At 47.7% G+C, this 13,982-nt stretch overlaps 1 protein-coding gene across 5 annotated transcripts in view; it reads left to right on the forward strand.

The window, feature by feature from the left end:
• STOX2 (storkhead box 2) overlaps positions 1–13,246 on the forward strand; it is a 97,394-nt gene extending 84,148 nt beyond the window's left edge. For all 5 annotated transcript variants that reach the window (XM_037526491.2, XM_037526492.2, XM_037526493.2 and 2 more), the window contains 2 exons: positions 5,601–7,863; positions 12,909–13,246. In XM_037526491.2, coding sequence (XP_037382388.1) covers positions 5,601–7,863; positions 12,909–13,104 — 2,459 coding nt within the window. In that variant the 3' untranslated portion in view covers positions 13,105–13,246. The remainder of the gene's footprint in view (positions 1–5,600; positions 7,864–12,908) is intronic.
• The last annotated feature ends 736 nt before the right edge of the window (positions 13,247–13,982 follow it).

Raw genomic sequence — 13,982 nt, forward strand, 5'->3', positions numbered from 1 at the left:
TTGGCTTTTAAAAATATGATAGTTGATAAATTAGTGAAGATCTCTTTTTAAAAGAAAAATCAAACCAGTGTTTCCTTTTCTCTGTATTATAAAAAGAAGACATAGCCCTGCAGCTCGATATTTCCAATGCCAGAAGCAGGTTGGTGAGAAGCCCAAGAATTAATTCCCCATCTCGAGAGAGGCAGCTCACCAGTCAGTCCCAGTATATTGCCCTCCCCCCTAGAAAAACAACCATGTAGAACCTAGCCCGAGTGCTCGAATTTTCTAAATTTTCAAGAGATGCTGGAATTCAGTTCTACGTGATATCTCTGTTTCCATAAATGTTGGCATCTGCGTGTGCACATTTTAATTCACATGCCTGTGACAGCAACATCAAGGAAAACACTCTGGAACCATCGTTTTGCCAGCTTGGTTTAGACTCAGCCCACACCCAGGTTGACATGAGGCTTGCTTTAAAAACCAATGGTTGGCATATTTTCATTTGACCTAGGAGAAATCTTAGTAAATATACACTCTTGGCTGCATCCATTAGCTTTTGCACAGCACAACACAGCAACACATCTTAGTTCACATGTGTGTGTGGGTCCCCAGGGGACAGCTGAGCCAGACCCATGCTGGCCAGTGCACCAGCCTGTCCAGCCCGTGAGAACAAGGCTTTAGAAACTTAGCCCTGCTTGAGTTATGTCTGAAAAATGTACTTTTCATGACAATTCCAAACTCTGGAAGGTAAAAGTCTATTGTTTATATCTTACTATTTGAAAACCAAAGTTTTGAAGTTTAAACGATTTTGTTTTGCTAATCAGAATTATTTTTATTCATTCATTCATTCATTCATTCAAATGTGTAAACCTCTTTTGATACCGGGTAGTTTGCTCTCGTTGCAATAGCTTTGATTTACTTAATCTTCAAAATTCTTATTACTTTCTTTTCAATAGTTTTTAAAAACAAGAAACAGCACAGAGACTTTTCAGGAAAGGCAGAAATTTAAACTTAAGGACATAGAGACTTACAGAGAGTATGTCTGTTCTACCCACTGAGTTATTAGTACATTCATCTGGCCAAACAGACTATAAACTAACAGAATATCACTAAGACATTTGAACTCTCATGTGTAATGTGCCTATGTTACAAATAAAAACAATGGTCTAGATTTTGGGATCTCTCCCTATTTTGGATATCCTCACTCTAATGAAAGCTTTGTGTGTGTGTGTGTGTGTGTGTGTGTGTGTGTGTGTGTGTGTATGTGTGAAAAATCCTCTGCTGAAAAGTCTGTTTCAGTTTCCATTCTAGAAACAAGAATAATTTTTCAAAGGTTTAAAAGTAAGTTTTCGTTTTTCAGGTTTCTAAATAACTACTCAACCCTCCTTCCCTTCTTCCTTCCATCCATCACCATCATTTAATTGAACTAGTGCTTGTTAAGTGGCTACTGATGGATCTTTCTGGAAGGAAAGGTCAGAGCTAGACCTAGAAGGCTGCTTATGGGGCTGAAGTTGACTGTAGAATTTGCTAGAGAACGTTAACATCATTTACGTATTCTGTCTCCGACTTATCCACTTACATTAGTTCTCGCTGAATTCTCCCTGAGCCAGTGTTCTTCGCAAACAAGAAGCGATGGTTGAAAGAAGCCCATTAAACGTTTTCCATCTATTTTTTCAAACATACAGAACATGTGCTGTCTGTTCCCACAATTGTTAGATCGCGGGATGAAAGCCAAAATGCGCCCAGTAATGTCACATTGTCGCGCACTACTTGAAAGATCGAGTTTTGCTCTGGAAGACAAAAGTTTGTGGAAAAGTTTGAGGCCAGGGCCACCCGACCTGTTGGGTGCCAAGCTTGTCTTTGCTTTTGAAAGTCCTCAAAATCCAAATTTATGATGAACTTTGGGAGCGGAATCTAGAAGTGATGGAGTGTGCAAACATTCACAATGCCCATCACCATCATCTCTTTTTCAAGTTGGCTTGGCAGATCCTGGTGGAATCCCAGCTGCCAGAGACAGCGGAAAATATCAGTCATCACCCCAGAGCATGATGATAACATAACAGTGATAAATAGCATGATTTCAGTTAAAGCGTTGAAACCTCTCAGGGAGAAGAATGGGAAGCGGACTGGGGAGACTGCTAGGATTTGTTTTTTTATTTTTTTGTTTTTTTGTTTATTTTTTGTGGGACCCTCGCTGGTGGCCGGGGATCGAACTGGCGCTGCAGAGGCTGCGGGCAGCCTTGCAACCTAGTGCTCAACTGCTGCGCCACCAGGGGAGGCCCGTGATTATTGTGATCCAATAATCACACATTATTGGATGGATATTCTTGAAAATTCAGAACATCGAGCTACTAGGTGTCCGTTCTCTGTGCAATCCTTGTTCCCTCATTTGGGGGCCGAGAGTTTGTTCTTACTGGTGCAAGTGACCGCGATGCCATCATAGCCATAGGTCTGTAGTATGGCGGGTGTAGGGAGATCACATCGGGAAGGCCTACATTCAGCAGATTCTAGAATACTTGCATTTTGTTTTAGAGTAACAGCTACTTTTATGAGTTTGCCTCTGCTGTCTTTCATTACCACAGTGTCGTAGACTCCTCAAGCATGAATTCTTGTAAATCAGCCTCACTGTTTTTCAGAAAATCCTCCTGAAAGGGGGCCCTGTATAAGAAACAGGTGGTTTTTAAGATGGGGTCATCGGCTGGCTCCTTCTCACCTCACTCCAAGGGGCCCTTTCACGAGACCACAGTGTGTCTCCCCTGGCCTTGTCTTCCCTGGGACTCGTGCCTGACAGTTCAGCAGGAGGGCCGGTTGCTCACGGGCATGGAAGCTGTGGAAGTTCTTTCAGATGCAAGCACCTTTGTTTCACAGCAGCGCTTGCGAATTGCAGATTATTTTTGGAGTTATATGACTAACTCAGTTGGCGTTCATTTCTAATTTTGTGCAGAAACTCCTAAAATTTTATGCAGAATTGATCGTAAAGTTAAAGAGAACCATTTTTTGTCAGTATACCAGCTTTGGGGTCATTTGCATAGAAAATGTGCTTTTCTCAAGAGAGGGCACCAGACTAGAAGGCAGCCGTGTGACTGAAAAATGAATTCTATCACACCACCCATTTTCTGCAAACGCCATCTCTCTCCCTCTTTGGGGACCACGGATGCCCTCTGAAGCCAGCATCACAGTGGGGGGCATCTTACATCATATTCAGAAACTCTCCCCCCCGGAGCACTCCAGGCCCTGCTCATGCTTTCCTATCCCTCTCGAGTCATTTGAGAAGAACAGGGCAGCTCAGCCAGCTGCTCTGGGTGGCTGCACAACGTTCCTTGGGGGTCATCTGAGTTTGCAGGGGTCATGACCCAGACTTGGGACCCTGATAGCCAAAACTTACTGAGCGCTCACCATGCATCAGGCACTGCCCACACACATTACGCTCACTTAAACTCACACAGCTCGGGTAGGAACTGTCATTACCCGAGTTTTGACGAAAACGGAGGCCCAGAGAGGTTAAGTTCCCAAGGGGATAGCTGTGCCAGCTTTCTCGGGCAGCCCTAAGGAAGCAGTCGGCCTCAACAGCAGCGTGTCGTCTTGCAGCTCTGGAGGCTGGGCATCCCGGGTCAAAGGAGTGGTTTGTTCCTTGTAAGCGCTGGGAGGGGGGAACTGGTTCCAGCCTCTCTCTGCTGGCAGATGCCATCTTCACACCATCTTTTCTCCATGTGTGTCTCCAGGCCCAGATTTCCCAGAGAGGCACCATCACACTAGATTAAGGGCCACCCCCTGACCTCCTTTTAAAATGATTATCTCCGTAAAGACCCTGTTTCCAAATAAGGCCACCTTCTGAGGTGTGGGGGCTCAGGACTTCAAGATTTGAATTGGGGCTGGGGTGAAGGAGATGTTGGTGGTGCATAATTCAACCAAATAACAGCAGCTAACAGCAGTGGAGCTGGGATTTGAATCCAGAGTCTGGTCCTGAAGCCCAAGTGTTTGTTCTCCACTAAAACTGCCCATTTTTGTGGGTCAGACACTATTGAATAGTGACAGTGCAAGTCAACCTGGTCTATTTCCAAATGATGTCATTCCGACCGGTCTTATACGTGTAATCACCCTCACGGTGCCTGCTCAGTCGTGGAGAACACCCAGGCCTCTTCAGTGTGGAAAAGATGTTCTGTTCCTAAGGTCTTCCACGATCTTCTTAGTACAGTCTCTCAAGGTGAAAAGGCATACATACACACACAAAGCCCCTCGCAAACACCAGCAGTTACTGTATAAAGTATCGCTGGTTTCCTTATGGAATTTCTGTTCTCACAAATTCGGCAATTTTGGACTCCATGACCAGACATGTACGGCTGAGCTCTGAGACCTCTGGTTACAGATTAGCAAAACCATCTCCTTCTGCTGACTTCTGCCCACGGGGAGGAAGCTCTCACCTGAATCTCACCCGGTGAGGTCTCTTTTAAGATTAAAGGTGACAGTTCACAATTGGAGGATGTATCATAAATAGTGACTAAGTCTATCTGCTGTTTTATATAACTTATAAAATTAAGTGTAACCAATAAACTTAATCTTTAAAAGCGAGCATTGCAGAGTAGCTCCAAGGGGATCCTGCTTCTGTCTGAGGTAGGTTTGGTTTTCAAGAACAAGGTAGCTGTTTTGACTATTTCCTGGGTTCTTTTTCCTTTTATATCAATTCATACCCCATCGTGTAAAACATTTCTCATTTCCTACCCCTTAAAAATGTCCCGTCCTTTTGGCTCAGTATAGATTTTGTCACATAGCAGCCGTCTAACTTCTACCCTTTAAGTTTTCCCATTCTATAGGTAACAATATTCCTAAGAGCGATCGGAAAAATCTAGGAATCCCGCTAACTAAATGAGCACCTTTAAGTCCTGTTTACTTGCCATGCGATAATGCTTTGAAGCTTGGCAGAATTAATAGGACTTTGTCTTTGTCCAAAATATCACAATCTGGGCCTCTCTGGTGGCACAAGGGGTTAAGACACAACCTATGAAGCGGTCCGCAGCCACTGCAGTGTGAATTCGATCCCCAGGCAGGGAGCAGCCCACATGGCACAGCAGACCTCTCCTGTCTCGCCTGCTGCTCCCCTCAGCAGTGTATTTCGGTCATCTGCCTGTTCTGTTCCCCACTTTGTCTCTGGTGAATCCTCTCACCCCCTGCACCTCTAGCCTGTACCCCAGCTCTTGTATGCATAAATAAATAAATATTTGAAAAAAAATTCACAACCTGGGGGGCCTAAGTAAGCAGTGCTTATCGCCCTCAATGCTGGAGGCGGGGAAGACAAGATCAAGGCCCCAGCCCATCTGGTGTCTGGTGAGGGTCCTCTTCTGGCCTACAGACCTTGGTATCCCCCAGGGTGGAGACAGGGGGGCTCTGGTCTCCCCCTCTTTTTAGGAAGCAGCTCCTGGAGGGTCCACCCTCATGACTGCATGGAATCCAAACCACCTCCTAAAGACCCCCACCTCCTAAATCAGCTCCCGCGGGGAGCAGGGCTTGGACCTCAGCATCTGGGGGGTCACGGACACGCAGTCCGTAGCAGGTTGAGAAGCAGCGGGAAGGGGCTGCCTGCTCCCTCCTCATCCTCACGAACCTGCTGTTTCTCTTGCTTTCAGGTGTTCCCACCCCCAGCCAAGAAATTCTCCGGCACACGCTGAACACGCTGGTCCGGGAGCGGAAGATCTACCCCACCCCGGACGGCTACTTCATCGTGACCCCTCAGACTTACTTCATCACGCCTTCCCTCATAAGAACTAACAGTAAATGGTACCACCTGGACGAGAGGGTGCCCGAGCGGTCCCAGTGCGCCTCCCCGCAACCCGGCACCATCACGCCGTCCGCCTCAGGCTGCATCAGGGAAAGGACTTTGCCCAGAAACCACTGCGACTCCTGCCACTGCTGCCGGGAGGACCTGCACAGCACGCACGCGTCCACCCTGCAGCGCAAGCCCAAGGACGGCAAGGACCCCTACTGCCCCCCGCCGCTGTGCCAGGTGCCCCCCACAGAGAAGAGCAAAAGTACTGTCAACTTTTCCTACAAGACAGAAACTCTCTCCAAGCCTAAAGACAGTGAAAAGCAGTCCAAAAAGTTCGGGCTCAAGTTATTCCGGTTGAGTTTCAAGAAAGACAAGACCAAGCAGCTGGCCAACTTCTCCGCGCAGTTCCCCCCCGAGGAGTGGCCCCTGCGGGACGAGGACGCCCCCACGGCCATCCCGCGGGACGTGGAGATGGAGATCATCCGGCGCATCAACCCGGACCTCACGGTGGAGAACGTCACGAGGCACACGGCGCTGATGAAGAAGCTGGAGGAGGAGAAGGCGCACCGCAGCAAGGCGGGCTCGTCCGCGCACCACAGTGGCAGGAGCAAGAAGAGCAGGACGCACCGCAAGCCCCACGGGAAGTCGCGCTCGCACAGCAAGACGCGCGTGTCCAAGGGCGAGCCCTCCGACGGCTCGCACCGGGAGCTGGCCGGGGAGCGGGAGTACGACTTCTGCGACCCGCTGACCCGCGCCCCCCGCGAGGGCTGCTTCATCATCGAGCACAAGGGGGACAACTTCATCATGCACAGCAACCCCAGCGTGATCGAGTCCCACTTCCCCATGACGCCGGAGTGGGATGTGTCCGGGGAGCTGGCCAAGAGGAGGACTGAGATGCCTTTTCCGGAGCCTTCCAGGGGCAGCTCCCACTCAAAAGTGCACCGAAGCCACAGCCATACCCAGGACCGACGGTCCAGGAATGAGCGGTCCAACAAAGCCAAGGAGAGGTCCAGGTCCATGGACAACTCCAAGGGCCCCCTGGGGGCGTCCTCGCTGGGGACCCCCGAAGACCTGGCCGAAGGCTGCAGCCAGGACGACCAAGCCCCCAGCCAGCCCTACATCGACGACAGCACTTTACGGCCTGCACAGACGCTCGGGCATCCAAGGGCTCACATTTCGGCCACGAGCTACAAGGAGGTGTGTATTCCGGAAATCGTCGGTGGCGGCAAGGAACCTTCCAGCGCCTGTAGCCTTTTGGAGCCAGGCAAGCCGCCCGAGAGTTTGCCATCTTACGGGGAACTCAGCTCCTGTCCAACAAAAGCAGCTACGGATGACTATTTCCAGTGCAACACCTCCAGCGAGACGGTGCTCACCGCGCCTTCGCCTCTGGGGAAGAATAAGGAGGACCACGACACGCTGACCCTGGCGGAAGGGGTGAAAAAGCTGCCCCTGTGTGATAGGCAGACCCCACATTCCTCCAGGGAGCCTGCGGGGCACAAGGAGGAGTCCCCCAAAGGGCCGGGTGGGATCCCAGCCCCTTCGGGCGCCATGGCCGAAGGGATGGCCAATGGCCGCCTCGTCCAGCACCACAGCGCTGAGCCCAGCAGCCTGGACAAGAGGAAAGAGATATTCAGCAAAGACACACTGTTCAAACCTCTCCACAGCACCTTGTCTGTAAACAGCTATCACAAATCCAGCCTGTCCCTCCTCAAAGCTCACCCGAAGACGCCTGCGGACGCACTGCCAGGACGATGCGAGAAGTTGGAACCATCCCTGGGGACCTCGGTGGCTCAGGCCATGCCTGCGTCCCAGCGTCAGCAGGAGTCCGGGGCCAACCAGGAAGCCTCTTTTGACTATTACAACGTCTCTGATGACGACGACTCCGAGGAAGGGGCAAACAAAAACACGGAGGAGGAAAAAAACAGAGAGGATGTTGGCACCATGCAGTGGCTCCTGGAGAGGGAAAAGGAAAGAGACTTGCAGAGGAGATTTGAGAAAAACCTCACCCTCCTGGCCCCAAAAGAAACTGACAGCAGCAGCAACCAGAGAGCCACGCATTCAGCGCGCCTGGACAGCATGGACAGCAGCAGCATCACTGTGGACAGTGGATTCAACTCCCCACGGTAGGGAGAGGCGTCTGTGGGCACACACATGCACCTGCCAGGGCCTGGGGCTTTTTGCAAATGATTTGAAAGGCTTCTGACTTCACGGTCTCACTTCTGTGGATGCGGGTTGAAAGTCACACGAGTTGTTTTGTTAACGACCTGTTTCTGACTTCTTTTTCAGGAATTGAAAAAAATGTTTCTGCAGCTGTAGAGATCACCAATCTGGACTGGTGGGTTGGCTCCTTCCCTCAAACTTGCATCAGTCCAATCAAACTAAGACCAACATCGCCCAGTTCTCTTCTGTGTTTTTGTAGCGCCACACTGCTGTCAGGGAAGGGTTTTTTAGGCCCTTTAAAAAGAGCGACTGTTTGAGTAGAATGAGTGGTCAGAAGCGGGGTGGGGGCAGGGATTGGAAATAAATTGAGTCTAAGACAGGTGTCTCTAGTGAGAATGCTGTAGCAGATTGCAAAACCTTCCCAGTGGAACCAGAAGCTTGGTGCCACCTTAATGCAGACTTTCTGTGCTGTCCGCCCCCTGGCTCATACACTGTCTCGCCCCCCTTTCATGTCTAAAGAGAATGGAACCTAGTTCCTCTCTCAGAAGGAGCTGTGGCCCGGGCTCTGCTCCATCAAAGCCTGGAGCAACTCTTTTCTTTCCCTTCCTGCAGAATTAATACAGCCCATGTAGGCATTCTCATTGGAGCTGCTGCTTTGTCCAGTAACTCAGCAGAGGATTGACAGTACACAGTATGATACCTGATGGTTATGTCCAGAGCCCTCAAGAGGTCAGGGTTAAGAAAGCCAGAGACAGTCTATGCATCTTCCTTCTCCTCTCCTTAACTCTTCTTTCTCCTCAAAGAGCAACTTGGGACCTAATTCTGCTTCTGAATTCTACTCCAGATTGGTGACTCTGAGATGCAGAAATACTCGTGAGAACTTGATATTTCTCATTAGCTGTGATTCCCGACATTTTACAATATTCATCATTTTTTACCAGTACCTAGATGTGATTTTGTACTTTGTATATTTAATTATTACATCTAAAATGAATTCTTTCGTGATCATTTCACTGTATCTCTGGATGATTTGGGGACGGACCATCCCAAAACCAGAATTGGGAATCGTTACTCTGCTTGTCCGATATCAGGCCCCTGTTGCTTCGTGAAGGACTGGCTCTTGATGATAACAGTGGTCACTTAATGTCTGTTCCAAGTTAACACATGCACAAGTCCTATGTCTAAACCGACCACAGAGATGGCACTCTTGTCACGGTGGGTGAGAGGCTGGGAGCCCCAGATCTCCTTGGCCTGTCTCTGAGGGAGCCCTCAGAGGCCTCAGAGAGCCACTCAGTCTGAAAACAAATGACCCACAGTCATTTTTTCTAAGAAATAATTTCTGCTTATTATTTTCCTATCCCAAATCAAGTCATAATTTATTGGCCAATTATTTTATATTTTCTTTTCTTTCTATTTCCCCCTGCTACTCTTTTTCTCCCCCTCTTGAAGTCCTAGCTGTGGATACCAGATAAGCATAACTGAAGGTCTAGAATCCTGGTAGAAACTTAAAACCATCACTTACAGGAGGTGTGGGTATTTGCCTCTGCCTTTGTGCCTTACTGTTTCTTAGCACATAGACTCTGCCTGCCTGATGCCCTTCACACCACAGATCCCAGCCCTTCATATTGTTCCCTGAGGCACCTGTCCTCCACCAAGGATGCTGTAGTCCCAGACAGTGGCAAAGAGGACACTCGGTGTCATTTAATGGGTTCTGACTGAAAACCTACCACTGTGTAATATTGCAAGACTTTTATTCCTGAAAATATTTGTGACGTAGTTGATCCAGTATCTCCGTGGAATATATTGACTATCTCTAAAGTTGGGGTGTAGAATACAGAATTTGGGATGAGATTATTTCTTGAAATAAGTTTATTGGCATTTCTTTAACCCTGTACTTAATTGTTTAAATGTCGTGGTAGAGGTGACAGGTGTTAGAAGGAGACACCCTTCACGCATTACGGGGGTGACTCCCACTGTTGTTATGGTCGAATTTTCTCTGTAGCAGTAATTCACTGGCCACACATCACTTTCATGCAGTTATAGACTCTATGGAACAATCCCTGATTTTACCCTGTTACTGTCTGATAGCCTTTGGTTAGGAGCTAGGTGAGAGACTTACTTTCTATACGCATTTCTAAACTCCAGTTTCTGTACTCCTCGATAAATTCACTGTGCTGCCTTCTGATGCATGAGGGTGGTCTACAGAGGAGAATATTTGAGTTTTTACAGGGAGTTTTTACTCTTCAGCATGAGGAATTATTTTAGCCAAATCCCACAGTCCCGTGAACCCAAGTATCTGAAGTGGGCTGGGGCTATTTATTCAGATGTTAAACAATTCACTGAGGAACAAGGACCAAATAACAATAAAACTCAAAAGGGTGATCTTCTCCCAAGCTCAGGCTTCAGTGCTGGCTCAGCCACATTTCCAGAATCCCTTCGTCCCTGGTGTTGGGCACTGAGGAGTATGAGAAAGAGAAAAGTCAGACTCCACTGTGCAAGGAGACCCACACTGAAAATGAGCAAACCTGACATGACAGATCTGAGGCCACAAACTAGTTGATAAACCCGGTATGATCATGAGGGACCAAGGCTGCCTGGGGTGGTCAGCCTCGTGGACCACATGACCCCGCGCTGTGTGAGTGGCGCCCGGGGGCGCTTTCTGCAGAAGACGGCCACAGAGCAGCCTGGTCCAGGTCTTCTGCCTGTAAAATCTGGAATCTTTTTTAAATTTTTATTAACTTTTTATTGAGGTAGCATTGGTTTACACCATTCTACAAGTTCCAGGTGTATGGCGTTATAATTCGACGCCTGTCTACCCCCAGAGTCTACTTCCCATCCGTCACCCCTGCCCTGCCCTGTACCCATCCTGGAAATGTCATGTTTAAGTTTGTACTCTAGTAGCTTTCTTTTAAAAGGAGTCAGAACTTTGACTTTTGGGCGATTTTCCTACCGCTAACACTCCATCCCCACTCATTTATCATCATGCTGCCCAGAGCCCGCGATGCGAGTGTCGCACGTGGTACTCGTTATAACAACAATCGTGAGATGCACGCTTTGGAGACACTGGCGCTTTGTGTGTGTTTAACACTGTAACAAGTTGGCGGTGGTCACCGTGGCGAGGGACCCTGGGCACAGGCAGTGCCCGTGGGAATGCCACGACCATGCTGGTGGTGACCTTTCCTGCGCGGTACCTGCCTTATAGCAGGTGCTTGAGAAATGCTAAGCCTCCACCTTAAAAGCTGGTTTAAAAGTGGGTCCTTTCGACCTGAAAATGCATTTTCCCATAGAAAAAAAATGTCATTAGTAATAGAGCAATCCACGCCCCCCACCCGACAAACCCACAATAGCTACTGAGCTCATCATAGGCCAGGGTAAAACAGAAATAATTCACATTGTCCTAGCTTTTGTGCTGTACAGCTTCCTCAGTGATGCCTGTTTCTTCTTCACCATCACTCTGAGAATAGGTAAATCTTCTGACTGTCTGCATTTTAGAGATGAGGAAGGCAGACTTGGTAAAAAGTCCCTGTCTTGATTAAGAATGACGCTGGGGATCATGTCATGAGATCTGTGGGTCTCCTGTTTATTGCCTTGCTTCCTCCCACCTCCTGGCTCTGTGCTTCCATTGCCCTGCTGACAAGCCACTGATGTGTTTGCTTAGGGGAAGAGCCAGGTAAGTCGGTAAGTCTAGCTCTTTCCATCCTTTTCATGGTGATGTTGAGGCCTGCCCGGCTGGCCACAGGTAGGAGAGCACTTGACTTATGTCTATAAATTTATCAATCTTCTGAAGGTGCTCTGTGCATTCAAAAAAGATCAGGTTACTTTTTCACAGTCAATGGACAAACTTCCTTTTAAACCATTAACTCTTGGCCCCGTGATGAGAAGTCAGCTCAGGGCCCCACAGGGTTGAGCTAACCGGTTAGGGCTGCTGAGGTCTTGGGGTGGAGTGAAAAAGGCATCAGAGAAGGCCTGCAGGCCCATCTTGCAGGCTTCTGTCAGTCACCCAGGACCAGCTCTGAGACTATTTTACAAACCTGGATGTCTCCAGAAAAGTGAATGTTTTGTGCGCCATTGTGATTTCTTCGATCCCTGCAAGCTGATAGATTTCTTATTACTATTTTAAGGACCTTGTGTGTGAAACCCATTCAGCTCCCATCAGTCAGGCCGAGTAAGCTCACTTCTGGTATTGCCCAACACAATTTAAAATGTTGAATGATCTAGACCTCGTGGACCAATAACAGATTCAAGTATTTGTGTTTTTTTTTTTTTTCCGATTCAAACATTTCTAACTTAGCAAAATTAAAAGAGAAATGGAAAGTGAAAGCCAACGCTTTCAAATCACCTTTCTATATGACTCTTTTAAAAGTAAAATGTTTCTATCCAAAGTGTGTGTGTAGGGAAAACAGATAAATGTAGACTTTACAAATGAAGGCAGGGTGGAGGGGACTAAGATTCCCTCTCTGAAATGATAATGTTTATTAACTAAAGTGTTACGATTTGAAGCAGAGGTGTGATGTGTTTTTAAAAAGAGGTTATTCTCACTGTGCCAAATGCCAGCTAGTAGCGTGTCCAAAGTCAAAATCTGCTAATCGAGAATAAAAACAGAATGTTAGGATTGAATGATTGAGTTTGTTCAAACTCAGTTATACCCATGCATTTCCAGCCTGAACTGAAGAAATTCCCTATGTGTATTTGCAAATTCGTTTAGCCAATGAATGTGATAGATCTCGAAGTCCGGAGCAGTCTCCTTGAACAGGAGGGGAAGGGGAAGTGCCTTTTGCTGTAGACAACCCCTTTATTCAGCTCGCTGCTCTTGTGAGATGTCTCGTGACCGCTTTGGGGAGTGCACGGCAGAGGAACATGTGTGAATAATCAGTATAAGATGGTATATATGACATTATGAGCCAACAGAGGAAATCCATTAACTACATCATTTGCTCTTCCTCTGGGGCTCGATCTGTAATTATTTATGTTCAAAACGAAACAAAACAAAACCTTTTTACTCTTTTAGCACTAGGGAGAGCCTGGCTTCCAACACGTCAAGCATTGTTGAAAGTAACCGTCGTCAGAACCCTGCCTTGAGCCCGGCCCACGGAGGAGCCGGCCCGGCCTTCAACTTCCGAGCCAGCACGGACCCCCCCACCAACGAAGCTGAGAAACCACAGAAACCTTCCAGCTGCTTGCAAGCTTCTGTGACTAGTGTGTGACGTCCCGCGGCCTCGGATCTCCTGTCTCGCGCGCTACAGCCAAGTTTACGACACTGGGACTGATGTTTACATCTTTGGAAAGACAAGCATCTCGATCACAGTTTTTGTGTTGACTTAAACTGTGCTGCTAAGTAAGCTAGGGCAAAAACAAAACAAAACAAAAAAAAAAAAACAAAACAAAAAACACAACAAAAATCTTGAGTTCAGAGTATTGCTTTTCACATTTATGGCTCTGTAGCAACAGACTAGCAGTAGGGTGATCTGTACACTTGTGCTTCACTAATTGTAACTGAGCACACATAGGGAAGTCTAGACACTGTCAGTGTGATATGCATTTTCAATGTCATGCAGTTGCCAATTCCATTTTCAAATGCCACAGATGCGTGTTGCTCCCAGTCTGTGGGCAAATGGTGCCGCAGAACTGATCCTTGACACTTCCCCCCCAAAACAAAACAAAAGGAAAACAAAAACACCTAAGCCACCCCAAAATGTCAAATGCGAGGGTCCACCTTGAGGGAGATCAATGCCAAACCGAGCAGAAAGGACCCCAGGCCTTTGTGTGTCCGTGGTTTTTGCACCAGTCATTTTTCACTGTGAGTTTTTGTGATTTTGCAGGAGCCCATGGGAGTGTGTCAGAAGGGTCCTCATTGAAATCTTGGGAGTGTTTGTTTTCAGGATTTTGCTTTTAAGTGTAACAGATGCTTGTCTGATTTCTAACCTCCCATAATCACAAACAGGAATATAGGCCTTTGAATCTGAAGTGGACAGAGAAGGGAATACCCAGCCTGGCCGGCCGTGGCCCTAAGTGATGGAAGAGGTAATGAGGACTTGGAAAAGGTGTGAGTCAAATATTTAAGGAAGATAGTTTCCTCCTTGTA

Source organism: Talpa occidentalis, unplaced genomic scaffold, assembly GCF_014898055.3.
Source record: "Talpa occidentalis isolate TD23 unplaced genomic scaffold, MPIMG_talOcc4v2.1 talOcc4.4, whole genome shotgun sequence".
Lineage (NCBI taxonomy): Eukaryota > Metazoa > Chordata > Mammalia > Eulipotyphla > Talpidae > Talpa > Talpa occidentalis.